At 33.9% G+C, this 17,000-nt stretch overlaps 2 protein-coding genes across 6 annotated transcripts in view; one reads left to right on the forward strand and one right to left on the reverse strand.

Moving 5' to 3' along the window:
- Positions 1–17,000, forward strand: part of ANKIB1 (ankyrin repeat and IBR domain containing 1) — a 238,505-nt gene that overhangs the window by 25,895 nt on the left and 195,610 nt on the right. The window lies entirely within an intron of this gene.
- LRRD1 (leucine rich repeats and death domain containing 1) overlaps positions 1–17,000 on the reverse strand; it is a 41,116-nt gene that overhangs the window by 11,157 nt on the left and 12,959 nt on the right. For 2 of the 3 annotated variants that reach the window (XM_025471407.3, XM_035698472.2), the window contains exons 3-4: positions 14,912–16,952; positions 10,305–10,503 (exon numbers count right to left, since the gene is read on the reverse strand). In XM_025471407.3, the coding sequence (XP_025327192.1) occupies positions 10,305–10,503; positions 14,912–16,873 (2,161 nt within the window). In that variant the 5' untranslated portion in view covers positions 16,874–16,952. The remainder of the gene's footprint in view (positions 1–10,304; positions 10,504–14,911; positions 16,953–17,000) is intronic. The other variant, XM_035698474.2, reaches the window with a different exon arrangement.

Consider the following 17,000-nt stretch of genomic DNA (forward strand, 5'->3'; position numbering starts at 1 on the left):
GGCTCTACACAATCAACAGAGGAAGACTAGGAGTTGCAGGTAGTCTTGCTTAGCACTGAAGTACCCCAACTTAGAGCTAAGCTGCAAGGATTGGGAGTGTAGTATTTTCTTTCTTCTTCTTCTTCTTCTTTTTTTTTTTTTTTTTTTTGTTCTAGATACTGAAAGATGAGAAAAGATATCTGTGCAAATACTAACCAAGAGAGACCTACAGTGGCTTTACTAATATCAGATAACATAAACTTTAAGTCAAAAACTGTTATAAAAGACAAAGAAGTATATATATATATTTATAAAGGATCAGTATATAAAGAAGATATAACAATTATAAATATATACACACCAAACAACAGAGCCCCCAAAACAGAAGGCAAGTATTGACAGAATTGAAGGTAGCAATAAGGAAGTTCTACAGTAATAGTTGAAGACTTTAATACTTCACTTTCAACAATTGATACAACATTTAGACAAAATGTCTAATAGGAAGCAGAGGACTTGAACAACAATATAGAGCAACTGGATCTAACAGACATACGTAGAATACTCAAACCAACAACAGTAGAATACACAATCTTCTCAAGTACAGATAGATCATTTTTCAAGGATTGACCATATCTTAGGCCACAAAACAAGTCTCAATAAATTAAAAGTGATTGAAATCATGCAGTATATCTTTTCTGGCCACTATAGAATGTAACAAGCAAAAATAACAGAAGGAAAACTGGAAATTTTACAACTTTAAATAACATATTTGTAAAATACCAAGTTTGTCACAAATGGAACCAAAGGAAGATTAGAAAATGTGAAGAGATTAAAGAAAATGAAAACACAATATAACAAAACTTACGGGTGCTTAAAAAAAATTAAGCTGGAAATACCAACAGTAAAAAAGAAGAAATACCTCAAATTAATAACTTTACACTTAAACCAACTAGAAAAGGATAAGCAAAGCCAAAGCTTTGCTTAGGAGTAATAAAAATTAAAGTAGATATAAATGAAACAGAATAAAAAACCTATAGAATCAATGAAACCAAAGTTGGTTCTTTAAAAAGATCAGCTAAGTTGATAAACTTTTACCTAGGTGAACTAAGAAAAAAGAGACAAGACTCAAATTACTGAGAATCAGATGTGAATATGGGAACATTACTGATTCTACAGAAATAAAAAGATTACATAGAGTACTATGAACATTATTATGCTAACAAATTAGATAACCTCGATTAAATGGGTAAATTCCTAGAAACACAGAACCTACCAAGACTAAATCATGGAAAAACAGAAAATCAGAAAAACCTATAACTAGTGAGGAGATTTAATCAGAAACAAATATCTCAAAAAGAAAAGCCCTGGGCCTGGTGGCGTCATTGATAAATTTTACCAAACATTTAAAGAAGAACAAATCTCACTTCTCAAACTTTTCCTGAAAACTGAAGAGGATGGAACTCCTCCTAGCTCATTCTACGAGGCCAATATTACCCTGTTACCAAAGCCAGAAAAATACAATACAAGAAAACTACAGAACAATATCCTTTATGAACTAATCCTCAACAAAATACTAGCAAACCAAATCCAACAAAATATTAAAAGGATATATCTCATGACCAGGTGGATTTATTTTGAAATGCAAGGGTGGTTCATTATAAGAAAATCAGTGAATGTAATATATGACATTGAGAGAAAAAAACACATGATAATCTCAGTTGGTGCAGAAAATCCATTTAACAAAATAAAATAAAAGAAAATAACCAAACTAGGAAGAGGAGGGAACTCCCTCAGTATGAGAAAGGGTATGTATGTATGTATTTTTTGTTAATTTTTAATATTAAAATTTATTTTTTCTCCATATTTGCAGCTTTTAAATAAAATATACTTTATTGATGTACAATACACATGATCAAAAACAAACCATTCACAAGTCAACCATATATATATGTCATTAACTACTTTAAGTTCATGGAGTATATTTGAAGTGTATTAAATGCATTAGTAGCTTTGTACAACCTCCCTATAACCCATCTTCAGAACACATTTCATCTTTTTTTTTCTTTTTTTTTACAAATTTATTTTTTATTTGTGTTCAATTTGCCAACATATAGAATAACACCCAGTGCTCATCCCATCAAGTGCCCCCCTCAGTGCCCGTCACCCAGTCACCCCCACCCCCCGCCCACCTCCCTTTCTACCACCCCTAGTTCGTTTCCCAGAATTAGGAGTCTCTCATGTTCTGTCTCCCTTTCTAATATTTCCCACTCATTTTTTCTCCTTTCCCCTCTATTCCCTTTCACTATTTTTTATATTCCCCAAATGAATGAGACCATATAATGTTTGTCCTTCTCTGATTGACTTACTTCACTCAGCATAATACCCTCTAGTTCCATCCACGTTGAAGCAAATGGTGGGTATTTGTCGTTTCTAATGGCTGAGTAATATTCCATTGTATACATAAACCACATCTTCTTTATCCGTTCATCTTTCGATGGACACGGAGGCTCCTTCCACAGTTTGGCTATTGTGGACATTGCTGCTATAAACATCTGGGCACAGGTGTCCCAGCGTTTCACTGCATCTGTATCTTTGGGGTAAATCCCCAGCAGTGCAATTGCTGGGTCGTAGGGCAGGTCTATTTTTAACTCTTTGAGGAACCTCCACACAGTTTTCCAGAGTGGCTGCACCAGTTCACATTCCAACAGTGTATGTATGTATTTTTAAAGTTTATTTTTCTCAGTAATGTCTATACCCAATGTGGGCTCAAATTCACAACCCCAAGATGAAGAGTTGCATGCTCCTCTGTCATTCAAGTGCCTCAGAAAAGGTTATTTATGAGTAACCCACAGGTAATATCATACTCAAAGGTGAAACACTAAAAGCTTTCTCCTTACAATTGTCCCTAATATAGCCATAAGATAAAGATGCCTACTTTCATTACTGATATTCAAAATTGGGCTGGTAGTTCTAGCCAGCCCAGTTAGGCAAGAAAAAGAAATAAAATATATCCAGAGTAGAAAGGAAAATGTAAAATTATCTCTATTCACAGATGACATAAAACTATATATAGGAAATCCCAAATTGTTTTGAAATTGCCCCCTGCAATTCTCTAGAATTTAAGAATCTGGTTTTCTATTTCTGAAAAAAAAAATAGTATTATAATAAAGATTGCCCTTATACCCTAAATTGCTTGCTCAGATAACAAGCAGAAAAGACTATCCAATAGGAAAAGGATAGTCCCTTCAACAAATGGTGCTGGGAAAACTGCACAGCCACATGCAAAAGAATGAAACTGGGCCACTTTCTTAGACCATACACAAAAATAAATTCAAAATGGATTACATACCTAACCGTGAACCCTAAAACCATAAAAATTCTGGAAGAGAACATGGGCAGTAACTTATTTGATATCAGCTGTAGGAAATTCTTTCTAGATATGTCTCCTAAAGCAAGGGAAACAAAAGCAAAAATAAACTATTGGGACTACATCAAAATAAAAAGCTTCTGCACTGAAAAGGAAATAATCAAGGGAGCTAAAAGGCAACCTATAGAATGAGAGAAGATATTTGCAAAGACATATCTAGTAAAGAGTTAGAATCCAAAATATATAAAGAACTTGTAAAACTCAACACCCAAATAATGAATAATCCAATTTAAAAATGGACAGAAGATGCAAACAGACATTTCTCCAAAGAAGACCTCCAGATGGCCAACAGTTCACCTGTCAGAATGGCTAAAATAAACACAGGAAACAACAAGTGTTGGTGAGGGTGTGGAGAAAAGGGAATCCTTGTGCACTGTTGGTGGGAATGCAAACAGGTGCAGCCATTATGAAAAACAGCATGGAGTTAAAAATAGAACTACTCTACTATACAGCAATTACACTACTAGGTATTTACCCAAAGAATACGAAAATACTAATTCAAAGGGAAACATGCACCCTGTTTATAGCAGCATTATCTACAATAGATAAATTATAGAAACAGCCCAAATGTCCATTGGTTAATGAATAGATAAAGGAGATGTGGTACATATATATATAATGGAATATTACTCAGCCATAAAAAGTATGAAATCTTGCCATTTGCAATGACCTGGATAGAATTAGAGTATTGTGCTAAGTAAAATTAATTTGTCAGAGAAAGACAAATACCATATGACTCGTATGTGGAATTTAAGAAACAGAACAAACAAATGAAGGGGTATTAAAAGAGAGGCAAGCCAAGAAACAAACTCTTAACTATAGAGAAAAAACTTGACAATTAATAGAAGAGAGGTGGGTAGGGGGGATGAGTTACATAGATGATGGGGATTAAGGAGTGCACTTGTGGTAAGCACTGGGTGATGTATGAAAGTGTTGAATCACTGTATTGTATACCTGAAACTAATATTACACTGTATGTTAACTAACGGTAACTGAAATAAAAACTTTAAAAAAAATATGAGATTGACATAGGTTTAACATATAGACCAATGGAATAGAATTGAGAGTCCAGAAATATGGCCAATTAATTTTTGACAAAGGTGCTCAGACCATGCAAAGGGGAAAAATAATCTTTCAAAAATGACGCTAGAATAACAAGAGATCTTCATGCAAAAGAATGAATGTGGATCCCTACCTCACACTATACACAAAGATTACTTCAAAATGGACCAACTTAAATATAAGAGATAAAATTATAAAAACTCTTAAAACATAGGGGGAAGTCTTAATGTCCTTGGATTTTGATAATGGATTAGTAGTTATGACACCAAAAACACAAGCAATAAAAAAATAGTAGATAATTGGACTTCATCAAAATTTAAAACTTTTATGTGGCAAGGGACGCTATCAGGAAGAAAAGACAACCTATAAAGTGGGAGTAAATAATTGTAAAACCTATATCTGATGGGGTCTAGTATTCAGAATATATAAAGGACTCAACAACAGAACAACCCAATTAAAACCCAATTTAAAAATGGGCAAAGGACGGGCACCTGGGTGGCTCAGTTGGTTAAGTGTCCAACTCTTGGTTTTGGCTTAAGTCATGGTCTTAGGGTCCTGAGATGGGGCCCTGTGTCAGGCTCAGAGCTCAGCACAGAGTCTGCTTGTTCCCCTCTCTCTGTCCCCTTCTATAAATAAATAAAATCTTAAAAAAATAAGTACAAATAAAAATGGGAAAAGGAATTCAATAGTTCTCCAGAAAAGATATAAATCAACAAGCACCTAAAAAAATGCTCAAATCATAGTCACTAGGGAAATTCAGATCAAACCCACAAGGAGATACCACTTCACATTCACTAGCATGACTGTAATCCAAAAAAATGTAAACCAACAGTATTGAAAAGGATATGGAGAAATTCGAATCATTGTACATTGATGGTGCGAATGCAAAATGGTTCTACCTCGGTGGAAAATAATTTGACAGTTTTTCAAAAAATTTAAAATAAAACTATATTACACAGTAATTCTATCTCTAGGAATATACCCAAATAATTGAAAATGTACTGGAATAAACACGTGTGCACATGTTCATAGCAACACTATTCACAATAGCCAGAAAGGTGAAAGCAGCCCAAATGTCCATCAGAGGATGAACAGATCATCAAAGTATAGTAGATTCAAACAGTGTAATATTATTCAGCTATAAAAGGAATGAACTATGGCTACAAGCTACAACATAGATGAAGCTTGAAAGCATTATGCTAAGTGAAAGAAGCCAATCCAAAAAAATCATGTATTGTACAATTCCATTTGTATGATATATCCAGGATGTTAAGTATGTCCATAGAGTTGTAATGCACATTGGTGATTACCGGAGGGAGAGAGGAAGGGAGAAGAGGGAGCAACTGCTTAATGAGTAAGGGTTTCCTTTGGGGTTGATGAATGTTTGGAATTAGAGGTAGCAGTACATTGTGCTACCTTGTTAAGGTGCTAAATGCCACCAAATTGTTCATTTTAAAACTATTAATTTTAGGTTGTGTAAATTTCACCTTAATTATCGTAAAAAACACACTTAGGCATAGCATAGTCAAACTGCCGACCGAAAACCAAAGATGAGAAAATCTTGAAAGCAACTAAAGAAAAACAATTCAACAAGGAGACAGAAAAAGAGTTAACAGAGGGGAGAAACAGAAAACAAGTGGTAAAATGGCTGATCTAAATCCAGCTATACTGAGGTGCCTGCAGTGGCTCAGATGGTTTAAGAGTCTGCCTTTGGCTCAGGTCATGATCCTCAGGATCCAAGGATGTGTCAGGCTCCCTTTCTTTAAAAATAAATAAATAAATCCAACTACATCAGTAATTACATTAAGTGTTGATTGACTAAATACTCCAATTAAAAGGCAGCAATTGCCATAAAAGATGAAAAATCAAGGCCCAATTATATATGCTACCTATAAGAAATGCGATTTTGAATATAAAGATCAGGTGCTGTCTACATGGGATGTATTTTAAATATAAAGACACATATGTTGAAAGTAAATTGATAGTAAAGATATACCATGTGAGGGGCACCTGGGTGGCTCAGTCAGTTAAGCATCTGCCTTTAGCTCAGGTCATAATTTCAGGGTCCTGGGATCAGGCCCTTCATCAGGCTCCCTACTCAGTGGGGAGTCTGTCTCTCCCTTTCCTTCTCCCTCTTCTCCCCACCATTTGTGCCCTCTCTCTGTATCGCTCTCTGAAATAAATAAAATCTTTAAAAAAAAAGGATATACCGTGTGAACAATAAGTATAAGAAGAATGGATTGGTTATCTTAGATTATTACTGGAAATCAAGAGGGACATTTGGGGATTTTTTTAAAAAGATTTTATTTATTTATTCATGAGAGACACAGAGAAAGGAAACATAGGCAGAGGGAGAAGCAGGCTCCCTGCTGGGAGCCTGACAATTGGGGATTTCAAATGCAAAACAATTTCATTAGAAAAAAATAAAAAATAAAATAAAAAAATTTTTAAAGTTCATTAGAATTGAAAGTTATAATAATCATATATATGCATTTTTCTAGTAACAGTTCCTCAATATACACAAAAATAGTTGACAATAAAAGCAAAAAAAATACAATTCCATAACCATAATTTTGGATTTTAACACTGTTCTCTAAGCAATTAGTATAACAAGACAACATACCAGTAAAAACAAAAGATTCCAACAAAACTATCACTTATGATATTCATAAAACACCGTAACTAACACATTCAGAATACACATTTTAAAAAGTAGATGGTGTGTTTATCAAGGTAGCTTATATGCTGAGCCTTAGAGCTAATCCCAATAAATTTAAAAGGATTGAAATCAGTTTGTTATCTGACCACAAAAAAATAATTGCTTTTCTACCAAATGCTCATCAACAGCAGAATAACTAAAATACAGTATATTCAGCTTCGAAAGTGCATGAGCCACAACTACATAGAGTAATATGAGTGACTTTCACAAACATAATGTTGAATGAAAGAAGACAGATATAAGAGTATGTATTTTATGATTTCATTTAAGGGACAGTATTGGAAATCACGGTAGTGTTTACCTTTGGTTAAGAAAAAGGGAAAAAGTGACTATAAAGGAGCAAGAAGAGGTTTCTGGGAATGTCCGTCTCCTGATCTAGGTCCTGAAATATAGGTTTGTTTAATGTGTAAAAGTTCATTGAGCTATACTTAAAGTATGTACTTTTTTAAAAATTGAGAGATAATTGACATATGATTCAATATTTGTATATATTGCAAAATGATCAATATAAGTCAACTTCCATCACAGCACAGTTAGAATTTTTCTGCAATGAGAATTTCTAGTGTCTATTCTTTTAGCAACTTTCAAATATACAAAAAGTATTATTATTTTTTCAAAGATTTTATTTGAAAAAAAAAAGATTTTATTTGAGAGAGAGAGAGAGAGTGAGCATGAGCAGGGTGAGGGGCAGAGGGAGAAGGAGACTCTCCACTGAGCAGCAAGCCCAATGCAAGGTTCCATCCCAGGACTCTAGGACCATGACCTGAGCCAAAGGTAGACATTTAACCAATTGAACCACTCAGGGGCCCCTACAAAAAGTATTAACTATAGTCACCATACTGTACGTTACATCCTCAGGACTTATTTATTTTATAACTGGAAGTTTGTACCTTTTGATCCCCTTTATCATCCATTTCACCCAGCTCCACCCTCTACCTACGGCAACCATAAATCTGTTTTCTCTAAGAATTTACTTTTGTTTAGATTCCACATATAAGTGAAATTGTGTAGTATTTGTCTTTGGCTTATTTCACTTCACAAAATGCCCTCAAGCTCCATCCATGTTGTTACAAATGGCAAAATTTCCTTCTTTTTTATGGCTGAATAATACTCCGTGTGTGTGTGTGTGTGTGTGTGTGTGTGTGTGTGTACACATACCACATTTTCTTCAAGTAATCATCCAATGATGGGCACTTAGGTAAATAATGCTGCATATGTCTTTTTGAGTTCCTGTTTTCTTTTCCTTTGGATAAATACCCAGAAATAGAATTGCTTGGATTATGGTAATTCTACTTTTAATTTTAGTTTTTTGAGACAATGTGTACTTTTTTCAGTATGTATATTATACTTCAATAAAAATGTTTTTAAAAACTGGCAACAACAAAGGGCAGAGAGAGAGAGGGGCTATACGTAGGAGGCCTTTCAGAGGCTGTTTTATTAGTATATGTAAGCAGTGGTGCTATTCAAAATATTTAACAACTGTTTGGCACAAGCACTGACTTGTGAGAATGGAGGACATTATCTGTAAACAACAGATACAACAGAACTAATGTAACTAGCTGTTTTACAGGTAGGAGAAGAGAAAAGCCTACCTGATAGCATTATTATTGCCTGTATAGAGAACTATGAGGCCAGAGAACAGTCCTTCTCCCTGAGGACAACCAAGAACAGTTTGCAGGTCAATCTACCTTCCTTTCATTTGTTATTCTGGCTTGTTGGAGAGAGGCTCTAACATCTATTTAAAACCTACATCGCTTTCTGTGCTTAGTAATTAACTGTTTAATCCTCACAGCGTTGCATTATATCTAAGTATTGATGCATTGCTATAGGTTTTACTATACTACTGAGAGTATTGACCAAAAATGATTACCTTTTTTTAATTCTGAAAATCCTCTAAATCTAAGAAAGTGCAGAGCTCTGGTTATAAATGCTACTTCCAAATGAAAGATATAATTTCATAAATTCAATTAGTCATGTGGTTAGCTGGTACAACCATTGTGGAGATCAATTTGTCCAAATCTGGTAAAGTTGAAGATTTGCATACCTTCTGATCTAGCAATTCTACTTATGGCTATATGCACTAAAGAAACTGAAGCAAAGGAACATATACAGGGTATTTACAGTACCAAACAAAATGGAAACAACCTAGCTATCTATCAACAGGGTAATGGATTAATTGTTATATAACCATTTAATTGAATATATAACATTTAAAGTAAATGAAATAAGTATGTATATAGTAATATGGATTAATTTGAGAAATATGACAGATGAAAAATTAGGTTACAGAATAGTAAATTACATATCATGTAGTATGATAAGACTTAATAATATTTAAAAACTCAAAATAATACTACTTGTTATGGATATATTTATATATGTATAAAAACATGGAAGGAAAAAAGATACATACCAATTTCCGTATAGTGGTTACTTCTAGTTTGAGTAGAGGTACAAAAAAAAAGTTTCAACTCTATTATTTCCTAACAATTAAAAATTATCTCAAGTAAATATCACAAAATGTTAATATACTTTATATCTGGGAGTGGGTACCTAGGTATTTATTATTTTCTATAAATTTGAAGTATTTCATAATAAAAATTAAGAAAAATACTAGTCTGGTATTAATTTCCTTTGGAAAATCTTTTCTGGGGCCTTTAGAGTGAGTGATATACTTTTTTGTTATTGTAGAGGTTTACTTTGCAAAAGACTGTAAGATATTCAAGTATTATAGCATATAAGAGTAGGATTAGGGGAGTCAGAAAGGAAAATACAGAAAATGTGGCTCTAAGTTTCTGTAGGTAAGTTTGTGTAGAGAGATGGATGAAGTCAGGTTTAGGAAGGAAAGAAATACTTAATGACTGGATAGAGGAAGAGAGGACAGAAAAGAAAAGAGAATATGTTCAGGATCCCCAGGTGGGTTATACCCTCTTTTAGGAAAGCAACTGGACCTTATGCTTTGCTCTCATTTTCTGTACCTAGGATAGTCATTTCCTTCCACTGAGCACTTAATATGTTATGTTGGCTACCTTTCTGTTTTATCAATAAAATTTGCAACCTAGACATGAATACTCTAGTTGTTGATTATGCTTATTATTGATTACACTTGACACTTACCACTCAAGTTTAGTTGCTGGAGATCATTTAAACATAGAAAAGATGGTGGCAGATAACTTATTTGATTGTTGTATGCATTTAAACTAACCAAACTTCTCAGTTCTCCTATATTTCTTGGAATCTCTCTGATTGCATTATCTGAGATATCAAGTCTTTTAAGTTGAGTCAAATTAGACAGTTCTTCTGGAAGTCTTGTTAACTGTAACAAAGATTAAATAATTATATTTTTCATAAATATTTCTGTGACTAAAATTTTGTCTAAAATCCAATGGAAGTCCAAAAAAAAAAAAATCCAATGGAAGTTTGGTTTTTTGGTCTTAAAAAGGGATATTTTCACTATGTCACAAATTCTTTGTGACTTCCTTCCTTGCTAAAATCCACAGTATATTGTGTGGCATCCAGGGACGTCCCTAGTCTGACCAGTGCTACCAATTTAACCAAGTGGGCTTATTAGCCCATTTTCCTCACTCTCCCAGCACGTAGTGCTCCTTACTATCTACCCCTTTCTTCCCTCCCTGAATCTGACCCTGCTTTGGTTTCTTCTCCTCCCTGAAGTCTTTCCCAACTATTCTGTCCTACATATAATATTTTTATTCCTATTCTCATCAACAGTGCTTTTTATTAGTCTCTTGTGTGTATTTTCCTTGGATTTTTAAATGACATGATATATGTATTATACTGTTTTTGTGTACGTGTTCCCAATCAAGATGCATTTTGAGCATGTGCTCAATAAACCCCTTTAGAATAGACTCAGGCAGCTTGGCAATGTAGCCTCAAAAAAACTAGTACAGAATGTATTGCAAAATAATAGGAATTAAGATACCCTGCTGTGGTGAAGAACAAATGCACATATTCAGAGAAAATATGACCATCACAGGTGGCTTTTGAAATAAAGAAATCTCTATGACTGAGCAAAGAATTCTGAATAAATGAGCCCCTCAGAAATAACCAAAAAACAAGGTAAATCCTGAATATTGTGCTCAATGTTCTTCCGTATATTAAAAAAGGATTAAAAAACACCCCCTAACTTCAAGGAGATTAAAATTCAGTTCAGGGAACAGAATATTCACATAGGAAACCATCAGGCAATAGTATTAAACAATAGGTAATCCAGTGCCAAAATAAAGAATACAATAACATATGGAAGTTTAGAGAATGTGTATCAGTACAAATCAGAGAGCTAAAGGAAAGTGTTATATGGCAGATGGGACTAGAATGGCCTTTTAAGGGATCCCTGGGTGGCGCAGCGGTTTGGCGCCTGCCTTTGGCCCAGGGCGTGATCCTGGAGACCCGGGATCGAATCCCACATCAGGCTCCCAGTGCATGGAGCCTGCTTCTCCCTCTGCCTGTGTCTCTGCCTCTCTCTCTCTCTCTCTCTGTGACTATCATAAATAAATAAAAAAAAAAAAAAAAAAAAATTAAAAAAAAAAAATTTAGAATGGCCTTTTAAGAATGAGTAAGATGGAATGGAAGTTACAGGACTTAAAGCAAGACAAATATCATGCACAACAATGGGCCAGTTTGAAGCTGAACACTAAAAAGGTAATAGAAAGCAGAGGGAGATATATCTGGAGAAAGAATACGGAACTGGGCCATGGCAGCCCTTGTGGCCCTAGTATGTAGGAGTCAGGTCAAGACGGGGTAGGTCTAAATTTAAAATAATAATAATTTTAAATTATTAAATTTAAAATAATAATAATCTTAAATTATTAAATTTAAAATAATAATAATCTTAAATTATTAAATTTAAAATAATAATAATCTTAAATTATTAAAATTATTAAAATTAATTTAATTTAAATTTAATTTAAAACATAATAAAATCAATATTCTTTAAGTATTTACTCAGCATTCCAGCTGAGTAATTAGAGGACATACCTAAGAACCATGTGATAATAGAGCTATTACGGAAGGAAAACTCCTGTTGGGCACCCTTCACTTAGTAAAATAAAAGCCATGGTTAACCTGAACTCATCTTCTTCAGATGACTGTTTAGTGACCATCTGCTGTTATAAATTAATCCTCCACCCCAAGTGGGCTATCAAAGTGATCTTTCCAATCATATATTTTTTAAGAAGAGTTTTTGTAAATCATTTTTCCATCTGGTGGTTTTTTTTTTCTAAGGATATCCAGGTTTTTTTCAAAGATTTTGCTTATTTATTCACAAGAGACACAGAGAGAGGCAGAGACATGGGCAGAGGGAGGAGAAGCAAGCTCCATGCAGGGAACCCGATGCAGGACTCCAGGATCACACCCTGAGCCGAAGTCAGACACTCAACCACTGAGCCACTCAGGTGTCCTTGGATATCCAGTTTTATTTTACATAGTTGCCTCCTTTTTTTTAAAAAAAAAAAAGACTTTATTTGTTTACTCACGAGAGACAGACACAGAGAGAGGCAGAGACACAGGCAAAGAGAGAAGCAGACTCCATGCGGGGAGCCCAATGTGGGACTCGATCCCAGAACTCCAGGATCACGCCCTGGGCTGAAGGCAGGCGCTTAACCGCTGAGCCACGCAGGCATTCCCCCCCCCCCCACCTTCTTTTTAAGTAAGTGTTACACCCAACATAGAGGACTTGAACTCACAACCCAAGATCAAGAATCACATGCTCTACCACTGAGCAAGTCAGGCACCCCAACCTGGTGACCTTTGAAGTGAGGTTGTGATGATGTGGATTGGTGCCTTTGGCAACCACTGGATTCCTAAAAAACAGTCTTCTGTAATGAACTCTGATGGCTTTGACAAGTCCTGATAAATGAAAGGAGACTAAATCAAAGAGAATAGTCAAAAGGCTCCTGGAGCAGTAGAGGCATGAAGTGAGTGATGACCATGGACCAGGTTGGAGATAGTGACACTGGAAAATGAAGGAGTTGATCTAAGAGCTTTTTCAAAGGAAAAATGAGACAATTTTGGTGTAAGTTTCAGTGTAACTAGTGATGGAAAAGGAAGAAAGATGATTTCATGAATCCTAGATTGGTAGGTCTGAAGAAAGTGGCATCACAAACAAATGGAAAAGTTACGAAGGGAGTTAATGTTGGAAAGATGCGTTTGATTTTTCAAGTCATGTTAAGTTTGAGACAGTAGAAGAACAGAATTTCCAGAGAAACTGGGAACTATGGGACTAAAGCAGTGATGAGAGATCAGCTCCAGTTATGCAAATTTGAGGGTCATAGGAATAGTATGGTGCGAAGTTAATAGAAAAGAGGAGGTTAAGGGCACAACCCTGTAGACTTGCACAGTAAGATACAGGAGGAGAAAGTGAGAGGATTATAAATCAGACAAAGAATTAGTTGATTATAATGCAGAACCAAAAAGTGTCTTTTAGTGCAATAACAACTTTAAAAACACATGTATCATTTTCAATTCCAGCTACTTAAGTAAGTGTTCCCCGGAGTAGCCTTTCTGGAAATGTATTGTATAGCAGATGTTAAGTTTAAAAGGATATGTTTGGGAAATGTGGGTTAAATAGAGACAAACCAATTTCTTTAGTGCAGGAATATTCAGAGCTTTTAATACTAACATTCATTGTGATTCTCTAAGAGAAGAAAGCAGTGCTTCTCAAAGCTATTTGATCACAAGAACGACCCCCTCTGCCTTTTTTTTAAGAAGCAGTTCCTGGGACTAGGTTTTTAAGGACAGACTTTGGGAAATCTCCCTGTAGGTAATAGTCCAGCCTCTATAAAATAGTCCAGTCTCTATAAAAAGACTTTAATTGACTGTAATTGTCAAATTAAACATAGCCAGATAATAGCCCTAGGATCCTTTTCATTATTTTACTAAGATCTTAATATAAATCAGCAATGTTTGATTTTTTAAAACTATTTCCATAATATTAATTCTTATGCTTCAAGTAGAATGAAAAGCTAAACTATAAGAACATTTATTCCTGTTGATCTAGCAAGTCTTTAGGGAAAATTTTCTAAGAAAACAGTAAAATGTGAAAAAGGCTGTATTTATGAAGAAGTTCATCACGGCATTATATATGATGTTGAAAAATTACAACATCCCTAAATGCTTAACAACATATGATTAGTACATGTATCATTGTATAGGCTATAGCAATTATTGGGCAGATTACGTTATATTATGGGGAAATGCTTATGTTAAGTGAAAATAGAAGAAATTAAAATTAAAATTGAGTGTAGAATCTTTTTATAATTGCTTATAAAACCATACACATAAAAAAGAGTAAAAGTGAGTTGTATCAACATATGACAAGTGACCAATAGTTATATTACAATGGTATGCTTCTGAAATGATTATTTTTTTACTTTGATTTATCAATTTCCTAAATTTTCAATACTGTGTTTATATTATCCGTAACTTTAAAACTCCTTTTTTCCAATTAAACTGAAATAAAAAGAAATCTATAAAATTGTCAACTTTAGATACTTGGAATTTTATTTTAATGAAATATTTTTCTATGAAGCTTTCTCTATGTTGAGAAATATATTCCTAAAGCCATGTTTGGAGTTAAAAATAAAAAACCTTCTTCTTTAAAAAATAAAAAATTCCTGCTAAGTTTAAAGCACACATATACTACAGTTTAAATTCTAATTCCCTCCAGTGACAACTTCCCTCCAAAGCCCAAAATATCAATCTCTTACCTTTCTTCCATTTATCTGACTTATATTCAGCTCTTCCAATGATTGAAGTCGGCACAGTTCAATAGGAAAATACATAAATTGATTGCTTGAGATGTTTAATTTCTGGATTCTTTTTAGGTTACAGATATCTGAAGGGACATTCTGTATTTGGTTTATTGAAAGATCAAGTACTTGCAAATTTTCTAAAGTACACACTTCTATAGGGAAAACTTCAAATTTATTACAGCATAAAATAAGAACCTGGAGTGATACCATATTGGAGATAGATGGTGGGATTTTCCTTATTTGGTTTTTACCAAGATCTAGGTACTCAAGATTAGTAAGAGAACATAAGTGTTCAGAAAATATGAGGAGTTTATTTTTATTTAACTCCAAATTAAGCAGTTGTTTACTGAAAGATATATCCACAGGTATTTCTGAAATATAATTTCCATTAAAATTCAGATAATAAAGAGAATCTAAAGCGCACAAACCTACTGGAAAATACATTATTTTATTATAACTGAGTTCCACTTTAGTTATTTTTTTACAATTTTTTACTTCAATGGGAATATCTGTGATTATGTTTCCTGAAAATTCTAGGCTGATTATATTATTAAGATGTGAGATATCTTCAGGTATCCTCACTATATTATTTGTGTTTACACGGAGTTTTCTTAAATTTTTGAGCTTGTAGATGTTCTTAGGAAGTTCCATTAATTTATTACAACTAAGACTAAGATATTCCAACATTACACAGTGGGAAATTTTCTCTGGAACTTCTTTCAGTAGATTTTTATCAAGTATTAAAATTCTGAGTTCCTTAAAATTCTCAATTTTGTGTGAAATAACTTCCAGTTTATTGCCAGTTAGTTGGAGTTCTTTCATTTTGAGCAACTGAAAAATTTCCACCGCCAAAAAGGTAAGTTTATTATGATCCAGCAGAAGTTTTTCTAAATTTTTAAGCTCCCTAATTTCTTTTGGCAAACTGCTTATCAGGTTTCCAGTAAGGATTAGTGAAATTAACTTGGGAAGGAAGCACAGAACTTTAGGAAATATTGTTAATTGATTATATTCCAGATTGAGAACCTTCAAGTTTTTTAAACCAGACAAAGTATCTGGTATATGTCTTAACTTATTTTTAGCCAAACTTAAAATTTCCAAATTTCCAAGACTTTTTAAGCCAGAAGGAAAATTCTCAATGCAATTGTTATTTAAAAAGAGTTGCCTGATATTCCCAAGCTGCGATATTTCTTTAGGTATATGTGATATTTGATTGTGACTGACATTTAATATCCTTAAATTATGAAATAACTGAATTTCAGGTGGAAGTGATAATAACCCATTTTCTTGCAAGGATAGAATTTCAAGTCCCAGCAGATCTCCTGAGTCTGCCCCTTTAAAATTTTTGATTTGATTCCCATCCAAATATAGATATTTTACAGATTTGCTTTTTAAAATGTCCTTGGGGAATTCTTGTAAACCCTTGGCCTTGAGGTTAACTGTAAAGTTATCTGATTCCAAGCCAAGTCCTTTCTGATTTTCTTCAGAGAGTTGTGAACTAGTTGTTTCTAATGTTTCATGAGATAAGAAGCCAATGAAAGGCTGGTATTCAGCAGCCATCTCAGTTATTGACAATGGTGAACTTTGTGAAATATCACTCTTTGACTGCAAGCTGTCATATATAGTGATTGTTTCAAAAAATTGAAGAGTTTGTTCATCATGTTTCTTAGACCTTTGTTCTTCATCTTTCTTAGACTTATTTCCAGGGGACAGTGTTGATGTATCATCATACATACCGAATTTATCATTTCTAGGATATGTTCCACAAATTTGGTTGGAAGATTTCCCAACACAAACTTCCTCTAACAAATTTGATGTTTCTTTAATAAATTCAGGCTCCACTGACCATGATCTAGATTCTGTGCTAAATAGACCAGTGGTATCTTCCAGCTCTTCTGAAGTATTCTCCTTTTCAGACATCTTATTTGCTGGAATGTTTTACACCAATATGAGATTGTAACTCAGTTTTAATTTTCATGTTTAATTTTCTCCTTTGAACCTACAAAACAAATATTGGTATTAAAAGAAGACATATAATAAAGATCTT

The sequence above is a fragment of the Canis lupus genome, chromosome 14 (assembly GCF_003254725.2).
Source record: "Canis lupus dingo isolate Sandy chromosome 14, ASM325472v2, whole genome shotgun sequence".
Taxonomy (NCBI): Eukaryota; Metazoa; Chordata; class Mammalia; order Carnivora; family Canidae; genus Canis; species Canis lupus.